The 17,236-nt window shown below is 35.3% G+C and overlaps 1 protein-coding gene across 1 annotated transcript in view; it reads left to right on the forward strand.

Moving 5' to 3' along the window:
• The first annotated feature begins 1,218 nt into the window (after nucleotides 1-1,218).
• LOC122788334 (duodenase-1-like) overlaps nucleotides 1,219-17,236 on the forward strand; it is a 66,246-nt gene continuing 50,228 nt past the window's right edge. The window contains exon 1 of the mRNA XM_044055411.1: nucleotides 1,219-1,292. Coding sequence (XP_043911346.1) covers nucleotides 1,235-1,292 — 58 coding nt within the window. The 5' untranslated portion in view covers nucleotides 1,219-1,234. The remainder of the gene's footprint in view (nucleotides 1,293-17,236) is intronic.

Genomic DNA, 17,236 nt, shown 5'->3' on the forward strand with positions numbered 1-17,236 from the left:
TGAATGTACACTGTAATCATCTGTTTGCTTTAATGCTACAATCTCACACTAGCATCTGTCATTCATATTTTATGTAATAATAACGCCTAAGTTAGTTTCCTGTTCTAGATTTTTAAGGCCATGCCTAACACATGAAAACTATCCTTCTGGAATTCTTTTCTTCAGGTCCAACACCAAACAATAGAAAGGACTGAAGTGAAGCTGCCATGTTTTCGATGATGTCTCCCCTTTTTTTTAGCTCCATTGCTAGGTTCACTTCCATGTCAGACCCCCCCCCCAACAATATTGGGGTCATATTTAAACAGATTAATATAATTTTGCAAACCTCACGGTAGATTAAATTGATTTGATGACAACTAGTTAAAAAGGACTGGACCCAGTATCAGTTGATGAGGGAAACCACTCCTTGGTGAGATCCCACAAGCTTTTTGCATCTTATCCTAGCTCCTAGCTTCTAGCTCATTAACTCTCTATCTTTATCAGAGTCCACCATTTTTTGACCCTTGGCAATTGCTTCTTTACTATCACTTGTTCCTTACAGTTCTTTTATCCTGTAAGGCTCCCTCGTATCATTGCACAGTTTTTGTATATTTCCCTTCATCTCATTTTAAAGGCACACTTATGCTAATGAATCTCTGCATTCCCTTTCATAACAAACCCTTAGGTTGTGATGAAGGTTATCTTTGCTAAACAGACTTTCAGCATCCCAGGACTTCCACAACTGCCCAGCAAACTAATGCCAAGCTCCTTGCTTTCCATCATATACCAGCAGATGTTTTTTGCTTCTAGCCTAGAAATGCACATGCTAGATATAGACTTAATTGGCTGAAAATCCAATAAAATATAAAGTTATTTAAGCAGTTATTTTTACTTGCTGCCTCAATTTGTTATGCTGGACTTGTGTTTCAGGATACAAAGACAAAGTGAAGCTTGCATCCTTCTCAGACAACATTGTAATATGAATATAATATTTAGATAGCCTTCCACATCATTCTAAAATTCCTAAACAAGTTAGCTGTGACCAGAGGTGAGAAAAGAAATATGTTTCATCATCTTCTTTTGAGACAGTAAGTGACGAATGTTTTAAGGCTGGTTATCACAACCCTAATCAGTTGCCTGTACCACAGTGAAGATAAATGCAGACGTCACTTTTCAGGTGATTCATGTGCTTGTAGGCTATATATATTGTCTCAAGAAAGCCTGCCCAGCATGACATTTCTGCACAGCGCTCACCATGAGACAAGAAATTCCAATCACCATTTTGCTCATTTGTCTCCTCCAAGCAACAGTTGGTAAGTATTATACTCTGTATTACGTACTTTTAACCATGAGAATTTTTCTCAAATATTTAGTTTATTCTAATATGCCTGATGACACAAATGACTGGTTAACATGCCTAAGTTCAGTTTCTGAAGAAAATTTCACATTGCTCTTTGCATTATTGCAGTTTTTGCACTATTATTTAATGGAATCTTTGAGTCTTGATAACAGAGTTGCGCAGGAAAGGATGTCCCTTTAATGGAAGATAAGGTAAAAACAAAGTTACCTGACAAGCAAAGCACCCTCAAAACGAAAAAGTATCAAAATGTAGTCCAAAAGTGAGGAGTGCACCAGGCTGCAAATAAATCTCACCAAATCTTCCACATACTGTCCTTTATTAAGACAAACAGGTATAAAAATAGACAGGTAAGCGCTTTCGCGTTGGTGTAACGCTTCTTCAGACCTTTAAAGATGTATGAATAATGCATCCCTTTATATACCATAGTACATTGCACCTTGATTGATTAAAGACCACAAGGTGTAATTGATGTAGTTAATGATGCTTACAAATTCAAACAAGTCTGAGTATAAATGTCTTACTAAATTCTACAAAGCTTATGAAAGCACATATAGTAAACTTGTGAAAACACACATAAATAGACTCATGAGTTAAAAACACATATGTTAAAACATATATTAAAACATATATTAAAAACATGTATATTGAATACATAATATAAATGTGTAGAATTCAGTGGTTCAAGGGTCTACTGGCTAGAAAGGGTTTGAGGGATATCTTATCATTGAGCCCATAAAAATGGGCTTGTAGCCTAAGAATCCATTTGTTCTCTATCCCTTCTGTGTGGCTTTTAATGTTACCTAGCCTATTAGTTCTTGTTAAAGTCTCAAGGACCATGAATTTAAAACAATGTGAAGATCCTTTATCTAAAACATGTCGTGCTAGGGCATTTGTTGTATTCTGTTTATCAATAGCATAGATGTGTTCTCTTATTCGCTCACGTAATGTCCTATTGGTTTTACCAACATAAAAAAGTGTACATTGTTGGCATTGAGCGAGGTATATAACATCTCTAGTTTTACAACATGCATATCCCTTGAACGAATATTCACGTCCTGTGTGTGGATGTATAAATTTATCAGTTGCAGCTATATATTTGCATTGCTTACAACTTAAACATGCAAAGGTTCCTGTCTTATGTGGAAAAGTATTGACCTTGTTAAGATTTTCATAACATAGTCTCCTATCTAGGGACTTCATGTTTCTATAAGATATTGTTGGTCTAGTATCAACTAAGTCTTTTATTTTCTCATCCATCAAGAGTAATTTCCAATTGTCTCCTATAACCTGCCTTACTTGATTATTGATATTAGTATAAGGAATAATCAGTCTGTTTACTGCTGGGGGATTGGTTTTGATGTTCAACCCATCATTATCATCTACTCTCCTTAAAAACGGAGTGCCCTTACCTACTCTGTGAATATCCCCATGAATTAGTGCTTCATGTACTTCTGTCTCTTTATAGCCCCTTTCTAAAAAATTCTTTTAAGTATAGTCTTCTGTTTATTAAAGGTAGACTCTTGAGTGGTTAATCTAGAGGCCCGTAACATTTGATTCTTGGGAATGTTTTGTGTATATGTTTGGGATGCATGCTGCTGCGGTGCAGTAAGTTGTTTTTCCAACATGTCTTCCTAAATAACTCAGTGTCTATGCCATGGGTTCCCTTAGTTAGCTTAACATCCAAAAATACAATCTCCAAAACAGAGTAGCTGCATTCAAAATTCAGAAAATCAGTAGTGGCATTCAAGTATCTAACAAAGTCTGTTAGTAATGTAACTGATCCCCCCCATACAATACACACATCGTCAACAAATCTACTATAATGTTTTAAGTGTTGACAGTATAAAGCATGATTAAATACATAAGTGTCTTCCCATTGTGCCAACACCAAATTGGCATAGGTGTTGGCACAAGGGGTCCCCATGGCTACCCCCTTGGTTTGCAAAAAATACTTATTATCATAGAGCAGAACATTGTTCTCAAGAACTAATTCTAGGAGGCTCATCCATTTCATAACATCTGTATTAGCTATGTCATGTGCCAAAAGGAACTGACGACATATTCAATACCAACATCATTTGGTATTGATGTAAATAATGATGTCACATCAAGTGTTACAAGAATGTCATCACTTGAAAGCAACTGTAATCTGTTTAAGTCAGATAATTTCTCTAAAAACTGTTGCGTGTCCCTTAAAATATAATTAGTGTTGGTCACAATCGGTTTGAACATCTTGTCCAAATAGATGGAAAGTGGTTCTGTGAGCCATCCTTTGCTAGATACAATGGGTCTCAAAGGGGATTATCTCTGTTTTTATGCACTTTAGGGAGACACCTAAAAGTAGGAACCAAAGGATTCTCTACCGTAAAATAAACATAGAGTTCCTTGTCTATAGTTTTACATAATAACATATCGTATAGCGTACTATGTACTTCCCTAATTAAATTATTGAGTGCATTCCAGTCAAGGGGAGTGTATGTATCTTTGTCCATCAACATTTCTTGCATTTTATTGGTGTATATGTTCTTATCCATAATGACAATGGTGCCCCCTTTATCAGCCTTGCGTATAATGATGTCATTGTTACTCTGTAAACTAACAATAGCTTCCCTCTCATGCAACGTCAGATTGTGAAACTCCGGTTTCAATTTGTTATTATTATACAAAGTAAATAAATCACTTTCGCATGCCTTCTCAAAGGCTTCCAAGAGGGGATGAGGCTGTGGTATAAAGACAGACGGTTTCTTAAAATTAAAATTATTGGATGCTGTAGAATCAACATTCAAATCATTATGTCCATACATTAACTTCAACCCTAAATTTCTGGTGAACAATTTAATGTCCACCAGTATGTCGACAAAGTCTGTTGAACAAGAGGGGATAAAACTTAACCCCTTGTTCAATAATGAAGTTTCATGAAGATTTAGTTCATACCTTGAGATGTTAATAATCAGGTCATGCTGGTAAAGTTCATCATTTTCTTCTGGTATGGGACAAATTCCTCCGTGTTCTTTCTCTTCCTGTTGAAGGGTGACAAAGTTCTTCTCTCGAACGGTTTTATCGGTAAAGGGAAAGAAGGAAAACCTTCACCTTCACCGAATATCCCATCTTCAGAAGCTCCAATAAAAGAGTCTAGCCTCGTCTGTTTCCTTCGTTGGTCTTTAGCCGCAAAATCACTTGTGGGACCAAGTAGTGCATGGGTGTCCCTATTATCTGAGTTGGCAGAATGGATCATGGCTTCTACAGTGATTCGCTTCGGTTTCACAGCCACAGAAGTAGAAACCGGAGCGTTTGTAGTGATACTGGCAGCTTGTGTCGTTGTGCCGGTCGGTATAGCATCTTCATTTGATGACATCATCAAAGGGGCGTTGCTCACTGGTAGTTTACTGTTCTGAAGCACTGGCTTAGATTTAAAATTAGCGACTGTATAGTTCTGCCGATTACCCAAAGGCTGCTTCTTATCCCTTGGCCAAGCAAAGACCTGGCCTTTTTGGAAATCGAAAAAATCTCGTTCCAATTTTCTCTTCTTGTCTTGTCTAAGTTTATTATCGAGTGTCAGCAAAATTTGTTTGAGATCTTGATACATACTGCTCAGTTCATTTTCATTGAGCAGTTTCAACAGTTCACCTTCTATAGTATTTATCTCTGTTAATAAATTTTTCTCAGCCAGGCAATATTGTTCAATTAAAATGTTGATATAGGCAAAGCTGGTATCCAGGTTAAGTTTCTGCCAGGTGGAAAGTAATTCTGGATACTCTGTTCCAAAGGTTGGCATTTTTAACACCCTTAAACCTCATGGAACCAATTTAAAACTCAAGCATGCCTGCATATGTAATTTCTGCCACTGTATATTCCTTAATCTCTGCATTTTAGTCTCAAGACGTCTTGTTAACAGTGTAACCTCCATATTATGTTTCATGTTGTTAGCTGCATCCTCAGTATTAGCTAAATCACGAACAGTTAATTTGAGTAGCGGGTTCTCTCTCATTTCTATCAGCATAGCCATACGCTGAGTATTTAATACTTCATGAATCCGATCACTGTTAGATGATGCAGGTTGTACAGCCATGTCTCAGCAGGTAATCAACGAAGAAAAGTAGGTAAAAACAAAGTTACCTGACAAGCAAAGCACCCTCAAAACGAAAAAGTATCAAAATGTAGTCCAAAAGTGAGGAGTGCACCAGGCTGCAAATAAATCTCACCAAATCTTCCACATACTGTCCTTTATTAAGACAAACAGGTATAAAAATAGACAGGTAAGCTTGGCGTTGGTGTAACGCTTCTTCAGACCTTTAAAGATGTATGAATAATGCATCCCTTTATATACCATAGTACATTGCACCTTGATTGATTAAAGACCACAAGGTGTAATTGATGTAGTTAATGATGCTTACAAATTCAAACAAGTCTGAGTATAAATGTCTTACTAAATTCTACAAAGCTTATGAAAGCACATATAGTAAACTTGTGAAAACACACATAAATAGACTCATGAGTTAAAACACATATGTTAAAACATATATTAAAACATATATTAAAACATGTATATTGAATACATAATATAAATGTGTAGAATTCAGTGGTTCAAGGGTCTACTGGCTAGAAAGGGTTTGAGGATATCTTATCATTGAGCCCATAAAATGGGCTTGTAGCCTAAGAATCCATTTGTTCTCTATCCCTTCTGTGTGGCTTTTAATGTTACCTAGCCTATTAGTTCTTGTTAAAGTCTCAAGGACCATGAATTTAAAACAATGTGAAGATCCTTTATCTAAAACATGTCGTGCTAGGGCATTTGTTGTATTCTGTTTATCAATAGCATAGATGTGTTCTCTTATTCGCTCACGTAATGTCCTATTGGTTTTACCAACATAAAAAAGTGTACATTGTTGGCATTGAGCGAGGTTGGTAAAACCAATAGGACATTACGTGAGCGAATAAGAGAACACATCTATGCTATTGATAAACAGAATACAACAAATGCCCTAGCACGACATGTTTTAGATAAAGGATCTTCACATTGTTTTAAATTCATGGTCCTTGAGACTTTAACAAGAACTAATAGGCTAGGTAACATTAAAAGCCACACAGAAGGGATAGAGAACAAATGGATTCTTAGGCTACAAGCCCATTTTATGGGCTCAATGATAAGATATCCTCAAACCCTTTCTAGCCAGTAGACCCTTGAACCACTGAATTCTACACATTTATATTATGTATTCAATATACATGTTTTTAATATATGTTTTAATATATGTTTTAACATATGTGTTTTTAACTCATGAGTCTATTTATGTGTGTTTTCACAAGTTTACTATATGTGCTTTCATAAGCTTTGTAGAATTTAGTAAGACATTTATACTCAGACTTGTTTGAATTTGTAAGCATCATTAACTACATCAATTACACCTTGTGGTCTTTAATCAATCAAGGTGCAATGTACTATGGTATATAAAGGGATGCATTATTCATGCATCTTTAAAGGTCTGAAGAAGCGTTACACCAACGCGAAAGCGCTTACCTGTCTATTTTTATACCTGTTTGTCTTAATAAAGGACAGTATGTGGAAGATTTGGTGAGATTTATTTGCAGCCTGGTGCACTCCTTTAATGGAAGAGCTTAATTTTCAGATACTAAATTCCTGAATGGGGTAATACAACACTATTCTGAATTGTGTCCTCCTAATCTTTTACCATAAAAGATACACTGAAATGGAAATTATCATATATTGCAGCTTTACAAAAATGTACATACTTGTTGTTGTTGTGTCTTTCGGCTTTTCCCAGTTAGGGGTCGCCACAGCGGAACTCCAGTCCGCTAATGATTGGCAGTAGATTTTTACGGTGCACAAGTACCAGCTTGATGCCCAACCTTCAATGAAGGCATGCCCATTCTATGCATGTCTTTCAAACGCGGGGAGGACATGCAAACTCTACACAGAAGGCTCTCCAACCGAGGATCGAACCGGAGAACCTCTTGGTGTGAGGAGACAACGCTACTACTGCACCAATGTGGCTTACTATTTGCAAATGTGCAAGCTAATTATTTATATATCTATAATTTTATATTATTTGTATTTATCACTGATATTTGTTTATATGTATGTATATGTGTGTGTGTATGTGTGTGTGTGTGTGTGTGTGTGTGTGTGTGTGTGTGTGTGTGTGTGTGTGTGTGTAATAGAGAGAGAGCATGTGTTGTGCTTATTTTATCTGTTTCTTGTTTGGACCTTTGCTGAAAAGGGGCTGTTAGACTCTCCTGGTAAATATCTGTAAAGAATAATACATGTAATAAATGTATAACAATCTTGCCTCCTTACCACACGAGAATACTTCTTACATGTACTCTGTTCTCAGGTCTTCAGACTGCTATAATCCTGTATTAAGGATACAGGTATCTCCCGCAAAACCTCTTCTAATACTGAGCCTGAGAAGACACCTTTATTTTACATATATTACTTATTCAATTAATACATGTCACAGTGAATAATGAATACTATTTAACATAAATACATTGTCCAAATATCATTTCTTATGTTTCTAAACTCACATTTCCAGCCAGGCAAAAGTAAATGGCAGGAATGGATTTCTAAATGTTGTGTTATTCTACTTAAACTGCTTTACATTTTTACTGCAGACACAGATATGTGCATGCATATTCTGTACATGTCCTTTATTGTCCAGCTTTAGTCAAGTCTTCTGCTTCCTCTGTTAAGGCCTATTTCATTTCAGCAAGCAAAAAAAATAAATCTTTTGTAAAAGCCAACCAGGCTGTATCTACAGCTTCTGCACTACTTTGCCCATAAGCGTATTCGATTCAGTTTGAAAGATGCCAAGGGTGTTGAATTTTTTATACAAACTAATTCTGTTTTGTTGCCACTCTAATATTAATTTGGGGTTTCACAGTGTACTGTCACTTAATAATGTTTTGATGTAACATGTTAAGCAGGTTCTGATCCTTTAAGGCCTTCTGTTGAAACTTCATATCACTAATTTTGTATAATCAAAAGAAAGATGGATTTAGTTTTCCGAATCTGCTCTTTTATGACTAAAAAATTAAAACCCTTGATTTTTTTGTGAAATTTCACTAAATGTATTCTATTCTGTTCTCAGAATTCTACCTTTTTTATTTGTGGCACACATTGAGAACTACTTCAATTTTATATATGTTTTATTTTTACATATAAAATATAGATAAAACAAAAAAACAAGGTATAAAAAGCTCATTAAGTGTGATGAAACACCCTACAAGAAAATGCATAAGATGGTAGAGTGAATCTTAGATACCAGTAATGTTCATAATTTTCATCTGATAAAAAGTGGCTAAACCACTTACTGAACAGAGACAAATTAAACAAACCAAAAGGTTAAAACACAGTCAGTTGCAAAATTCAGTACTAAAGTATGTCAATTAAAGTGAAATACATACATTCAAGTAAGCTTTTAAGTGAAAATTATGCCCATGCAAATGATTTCATTAACAGTCTCATATTTCCTACATAAATGTTATTAATTTATTAATTAAGGTGAACACAACTAAAACATTTAATGTATTATTAAGAGTAGCTCACATAAAGTCTTTACCATTTTTCTGTCACATATAGCAAGCTTAATAGAGAACTTAAGGAGTTCAGTCCTAGCAAAGCACTACATTAATAGCATGCTGCCTTTTAGCTTCATGAAATAATTTATTAGTTTAATCATCACTTTATGGATATTTAGGTATCAGCTTTAAAACTTGAAATTTAAAATGATAAATATATGTAGCCTCATTAAAATGTCACTCGAAATTTAAAATTACAAATATATGTAGCCTCATTAAAATGTCTTGGCATGTGTTGCGTATTTCTCTTTTATTTACTGACTGAATGTGTTCAGTAATTGTAATTTGCAAACATCTTTTAGTATTTACTACATAAAATATGTAACAATCTCCTGCAACCATATAAACCAGCACAACATTTCTATAATTTGCATACTTAAAATTTCAAAATATTTTTTTCAGGAAAAAGAAAAGCTGTGCTGTTTATACACCAGCAGGTATTATAGCGGTAGCATGCATTGCAGTTTTTTTGCTAGTTCTGTGCATAGGAAGCCTATGAGTCCTTTTATCTGTTACTTTATTATTTAATGAATGAAGATTCCAATTATTACGTATAATGTTATCTTTATAACTGCTGTCTTAGTGTATGCAGTGACAAACTGAACCACATCCTCATGTTTCTCACACCTAGAAACACAGTTCCTTGATTAACACTTTGTACAGTTTAAGTATAAAATATCATATCCGTTCTGAAATAAACTTTCTTTACTTTCAGCCTCATGGGATGTATTCCATGATACTTTAAGAAACTGGCTCTTAGGTATGACCTTTTTCACAAACGTTAGGTAAGCACTCATACTCCAGAAAATTTACTATTAACTACTGGTGTCATATACACAGAGACATCAAAAAATTGTATTATAAGAATTACATTTACAGTCAAGGATGCAAAAATAAATGTCCTTTAAAATCTGAACAAACTATTCCAATTCATTCATGCTACCCTCCAAAGAAAACAGAAATCATCTACATATGTAGCAAAAATCTTGACATATTTTGAGACAGTTAATGAACTGTCAGACTTTGCTATCTAAAACAACCTTTTTTAAAAAGAATGCCTCTTTGGTATGTACCTGTTGAAACATGCTAACGAACATAAGAGACCTCAAACATCCTAAACTAATCAGGCCCACAGTACCTCTCACTCAAGTGCTCAAATACTGAAGCCGCAGTATTACAACACCCATAGAAAAATGTAAGTGAAACCTTTTATTTTAAAAGGAAAATGCTTTTGTTCTAAAATTATCAGAACTTCATCAGTCTTGTTTTAATTAAAAATACCACTAGCTTCAAAACCTTTCGTTATTCTAACACACTATCACCCATTTCTCTGTACTTGATTTCTTACAGACTCCTCCATGGTGATCTGTGTCTATAGGATTTCTTGACACAAAACTTCCTGCCCATCTTGGTCTCCTATACATTTGAGAACAAAACATTTCTCAAATAGCTGCATAAAAGACATAAATCCTCATCAACAAATTAAGAAGATACAATGGGATAACAGATTCAAATCCTACCTTGTTCATTGCCTCTCAAACAAATTTCTAGTATGTGTCAGAGTATTGCCTTTGCCATTTTCAATGTAGATCTTGGCAATTGGATGAATAGTCATACACTTTCCCTTTGTCTATACTTTGTTTTGCCCTCCTTGAGGCAGGAGGAAACTCTTGAATATGATTAATTGGCTACTGTCATAATGGTCTAAAAACTGACTGCCTAGTATTAACTTATAAATCTATGGAAAGCTAGAACAAAATTACAATCATAAGAAGGGGCAATGGAAGACCACACATTGTCCCCAAATGTTGTATATAATAATTTTCATCAAAATAAAATATGTATGCTGTAAAATAAACAAAAATCAAACATCTCCATACTTTCATTTATATAATTTGTGTTTTTATACAATAGTCAGCTCAAAGTTTAAAACAAATTGACATATCTTCAATTACAATATAACAAATGTATATCTGATGTCACTAACAAATAATTTCATGTATTTTAACAAATATCCAAACAGTAAAATAAATAAATAAATGAAAATGTGTGCCTTTTATAAATGGACATATTTAAATTACCAATGGTTTAATAATGGAACCCAAACAAAATCAGACAGAGCTTCCAAAAAATAACAAACATTTGAAACTATTGAACAGAATGGCACATTAAATCTGTCTTTATTTATTTTGGTAATACCAAATCATAATGCAGATGCACCGTACTTGTTGCAAGTATAACAATACATACCTATTTTGGAATGTTTTTCACACTCATTTATTACTTCTACTGCTAGACTTGGAAGCTCCTAAACATGTTAGGAGCTCTGCTCATGCTTTTTAACTGTAAACATTGTAAATATGGACATTTCATTTTATTTTTATTTTTTCATGCTGTGCTTCATATTGTAAATATGGACATTTCATTTTATTTTTATTTTTTCAGGTGATTCAGTTATTGTACTACCATTGTAAAACTCTATGATCTTATGACTGTAATATGTTGTTGTTTCAACCTTCTGCTATGTTAAGAGATTACTCTTTTAATCACTGTTATTAAATTCTTAGAGCTTTTCTCCCCAGGACTCCACTGAAAACGGACACTGCTGTCCAGTCAGACTTACCCTGGTAAAACAAATGATAAATAAAAATAAATAAAATAATGGGCATCTAGAAGTTTTAATATCTAGATATTTCTGTTCAATGACTTTAACTATCCTTCTTTAAAAAAACTGTTAGCAACTTATACACCTTAAAATGTTTATCCATGAAATCTAATGATCTATTTGAATAATATCCTAACAGTAAGCAGTTTATTTAACAAGCCACTGTAAACTTCTAGATTCATAATAAATGTCTAAGCCTTTGCCAGACTGTTAAATCACTGCTCTAGACTTTGCCATTTTTCCATCAATTATTTATTTAAGTGCATTTCTTTCTCCTTAGGGTTCATTATCATAACACAGGCACTCAGGATTATTTAAAGAACATATATATTTTTTCTAAGCTTTAAGAGATAGAAATACTCTAGAATGTTCAGCTGGCTTAACATGGAACTGGTTACAGTTTAAAAGGCCATTGCTGTACTTAAACTTTAACCAGAGTTCATATTCCTCATAAATTTATACAAATCAAACATCATATTTGCAATACAAGTCTTTTCTGCAGGCACAAAGTTCATGCCATATTTTAAACATTTATGCTGTGCCTTTGACTTAAATGAAAGCCAGTACACTGATAATTTGTGATAAGGAATCAGAATTTACAAAAAACTGTGTTACTTTATATATTATTTGTTTCCCCCATTTGCTATAAACAAAAATTCCAGTTGATGGCATGGTGCTCCACTTGTTCATTGACCAATGCTCCTAGGTGCCCACTAGTTAAATGAGTGATGCTCCCAGTTGGGTCTTTAACTAGTGGTTGATTGTTGAATCTTTTATGTGCCTTGTAGAAGCTTGGGAATTTTGGATCTCAGCTTATGTTTCTAATTTCATTGCATGAGACTTTTACTTTTCTGAAAGAATGTGATCAGGCAGTTTCCTGTAGAAGGTCACTGTAAAGGGGGATGTCTCCTTACTCCAAAACACAGCAACTTCAAGCTGGTTTTATTAGTAGTGAACTGCAAGTGGCACTGCATCATGCATGGTGTGTGCCCGGTGGGGGTGTGTGGGGGCTTTGATCCATTAAAATATCAGTCTAGAATTTATATTGAATAGATTTCCGACCAGATGGTTTTGATTTCAAATCCATTCAAACATTATTAATTTGAAGAAAAGGTAGGCCCTGTTATAGAAATGGTGAGTAGAAATATTGTTTTAATATAACAAAAGACAGTATAGTAAATTGGGAAACACATTACACAGCATGAATGTAGTACACAGTCAAATGTAAGACAGTGCAGGTAGTTAGTAGATAATGCACGGGTGCCCTGGATAAATTATATTCTGGGGTCAGTGTATATAATGTACTTATATCTACAAACAAATCACTAGCTCTTTATCTACAGTACAAGTCTAAGGTAGGGAAAATGACATATTCCATGAGATTTGCATGTGAATGAGCTGTGTAAATGATGCATATTTACTTTTCCTTTAATAGCTGAGAATTTGTTGAGTATACTGAAGCAAAATTAAGGCTTGCATCTAACAAAACATACTTATAGCTGATTTTTCTATTTAAAGTAAGTGAAGAACAAGCAATAAAGGCAGATACACATTTCAGCTCTAGAGAAAAAAATGCTGAACACAGAATTTTTTCAAGCATTCTGATTATGAGGTGATGAAGAAGTATATAGGACTTAAACATGCTAGTGATATTATTTTTAGGAAACTGAGCACAGATTTGGGACTGTTGCAGTTATGACTATGTGCTTATTACTGAGTTCACTACATTTAGTGATTGTGCGAGATATGCACACACACACACACACACACACACACACACACACACACACACACACACACACACACACACACACACACACACACTCATGTGTGTGTGTGTGTGTGTGTGTGTGTATATATATATATATATATATATATATGGGTTACAATCAAAATTTTGAGTGAAGGTTCGATGACCACGGGATGTCAAAACTTGACTGGCTAAACCAGTGCTGTTGAAACTTTATTTGTACGAGTGCTGGTTTAGTGAATACATAGTGCATTCGCACATATGTGGTCAACCTTATGACAAGAGATTGTCGTACAGCACGGATCAGGAAATGTGCCCTTTTTCCCCAGTGTAATGTGTTCTCAGACTGGAATATTTAATGTGCGGGGGGGTGGCCCCTAAATGGGAGGGGGCAGAGGGGCTTTCCCCCTGCTAAATAGTTTCATCACATGGTATGCAGTGTTCCACTGTAGTCTATGGATGTCAAGAAGGGTTGAATTTGGTTAAAGAGGTCTGTTTGTAAAAGTCTGACCTTTTCGACATTTACACTTCACTGAATTTCAAAAACCCAGCTACAAATAAGTAAAACTGCACATTAATAAAAACACACTGCTCCAAACTACACTTCTCCGAAACTTAGTATCAGTAAAATTTACATGTCAAACACATTTTTGCAGGGAGGCAAGCCCCCCCCCTGCACTCCCACTCCCTGCAACTTATATATACCAACTCCAAGATGGGGAAAAGTGTATATTTCAATATCCTCATGGTACCACGATCCATATCAAAAAGCTCCAACTGCTGCAAACGTCTCACTCCCATTACTACTTTAAGCAATACAGAAAAAGCCCAGTACCTGTTCTTCTACATGATGCCAGAAGTGGCAATCGTTCTTCGACAAAGCGCGATTCTGAGTAGTACGTTTTCATTAAAGTGCAGTTTCGCTCGTTTGCAGTCAGGTTTTTGAAATTCGGTGAAGTATAAATTCATTGAAGAAAAGTCCATCTATATATATATATATATATATATATATATATATATATATATATATATATACATACATACATACATACACACACACACACACACACACACACACACACACACACACACACACACACACGTATGTGTGTGTGTTTGCATGTATATCATTGGAATGCATTACAAATTATACACATTATAGCATTGCTTCATCAGAGCACTTGGCTCTTTGATTCTACATTTCAGCTCCTAATTGATGTGCTTTCTGTGTGAAGTTTGCAGGTCTTTTCCTTGTTTGTTATGCTCTCAAGTTTCATCCTACATCTGTGAAAAATGCAGATAAGTTACCGATATGTGAAATGACAATACTCCAAAGTGCCTTTGCAAAATAGATGTATTGATGACCAAGACTGATTCCTGTATGTAATTTTTTTCATGTTATAATGTTAATTATTATGGCATTGCACAGTAAGTATGCATTACCCTTCCCACAGGATACCTAATTAAGATGGTAGGAATTGTATTGTATGCAGGCACTAATGTACGTGTGGAGCATGTGTATATGCATACACGCACCACCTATGGTTTACTGTTTTGCAGGATTTAAGCAAACACTAAACACAATGAATCTTCTCTGAAATGTGTTTTTATTTAATGAATCTTCTTTCTACCCATCCTAGCTAAATAATAACACCTTTGACTATTAATGTAAATACTTATAGCCACAACAATACATCTCATCACCTTTACTCATTGCTTGACAGTTTACCTACCCCTTTCCCATTAAAACAAGTTGAACTGCTTGCTATTGCTCTTGCCTACTTACACTGTGCCGCAACCTGCCACACTCAAATATATGATCAGCTTCCACTTGGTTGCTCCAAACAGGAATGCATAAATATAAGTTGCTAGAGAATGGCTGTCTGACTGCTCGATTGTTTGATTGGATGTTATTTTATTGGCTGAGACACATATGGGTGAAATGCTGATCTTCATATATATCTTTTAAACTGCTGTTGTGGCCACATAGCCTCCTAGAGAAAATGTGAGACAGGCTTTATGCTGCCTGTCAATGACTGCTCTTTCTCAAAGATCTAGTCATCACAGAATGAGCATAATTAACCTTAGGAGGTGTGAAGTCTTGTCCCATACTTGATGGGTGTGGTGGAGCTTGCCTGTGCACAAACAAGATTGTTTAAAAATGTAACGTTTGCTAATGATATTGCATACCTTTTGTTTAATAAGTTTCTAAGTAGTTGAGCTTATTACATATTTCGAAATGCAGCTAAGCAGATATTACACATATGGAGAGATGGACATTATAGAGAGAGAGACAGATAAATATGCATATATCTATATCTAATATATGCATACCTCCTCTCTCTGTTTCTGTCTATATATATATATATATATATATATATATGTATCCATAGACAGATATATAGACCTGTAGGTTGATAGATAGATAGATAGATAGATAGATAGATAGATAGATAGATAGATAGATAGATAGATAGATAGATAGATTTAGCTGCCCACTTCATACCCATCTTCCACCTCCCTCAGGCATTATTAGAATTCTTTGATAATGTATGATGTACTATTGCCTCCAGCAGTGTGTAGAGCCTAGCTACTTCACTGAAGTCAGGTAAAATCATCATAATTCCAGGTGTTGTACATTTTCTTACCCTCTTTTATTCTTCTTCAGCATAGTTCTGATAACAGGATGTGCCTAGATCCTCCACCCACATTTTATTTTCTTCACTACTACATGCCTGTCAAGTTCTATAGATTGTTCCTAATTTCAAAACACTTTTATCCACTGACTTATTATTTTAATTCTCCTTTGAATGGATTCTAACATCCTAATCTGTATTTCTGTTTATGGTTCTCAGTGCTGGGCACAGTCCTACAGACGTGACATCACTGTTGCTCTGTACAATGAAATAATGATGTTAGCATCTCTCAAGTCTCCCCTACCCCACCCCCCATCCCTAGCTATGCATTCCTGAATCCTGTCTTTACCACTAACCTTTTACATTCTACTTTTATATGCAGTCTAGATGCAGTTATAACTGCTAGATCATAACTCTTTGTTCTTTCTAAGGCCACCCCTCCAATCAAGTATGTTTTCTATAGATTCTCCCTATCAAAGTGCATAACTTTTCATGTTTTTTTGCATTAAACCATGTTGCCACTAATTCTCCCTGCATACTAGAAGCACTAGATCTCATCATATGTCAAACCCTTCACACAATCCCACTGTCACAGAGTGATAGTTTTGGTGTCAACCTAAAACAGGCTTACCTTGCCCTGCAAACAAATTATGTTCTTTGACATATATATGCTAAACAGAAACAATCACAGCTCAGAACCTGTGGCACTCCACTTGCAAATGGCTTTTCACTTGACAGTTCTGCCATAATTTCTACCCTTTGATTTTGGTCAGACAGACATTTTTCTACCCATCTCATCCTTTAGGAGTTTGTCTCCATAACCTTTCATATTCCCAGCGGTGAACTGTGAGGTAAGGTGTTAAAGGCTTTTTTAAAGTCCAGATACATCATATCCTCAGGGCTTTCTGTGTGTACCTCAGTGCTAACCCAGTTGTAGAACTTAAACAAGATGGATGGACAGGACATCTGCTGTGTTAAGCCATGACACTAGAGAAAATGTTGTTATGTTGGGAGGTTATTTTGACACTGCCTAAAAAAGGCACAATAGAGGTGGCCTTTGCCATTATCTCAAAGCCTAGAGGAGACAGGTGCAGACCATCTCTGGCAAAGCAGCATGACCTGTTGACCATGTCTTACCAGGCTGACAGATATTGGATCCCCTAGGACTGATACCAGAAGCTAAGCCAATTGTTAAATTCAATCATTTTTTGTTTGTACTGTGGCATCATCCTTAGAGAAGGTAGAAT

The sequence above is a fragment of the Protopterus annectens genome, chromosome 13.part0 (assembly GCF_019279795.1).
Source record: "Protopterus annectens isolate FY-2018-M chromosome 13.part0, PAN1.0, whole genome shotgun sequence".
NCBI lineage: Eukaryota > Metazoa > Chordata > Ceratodontiformes > Protopteridae > Protopterus > Protopterus annectens.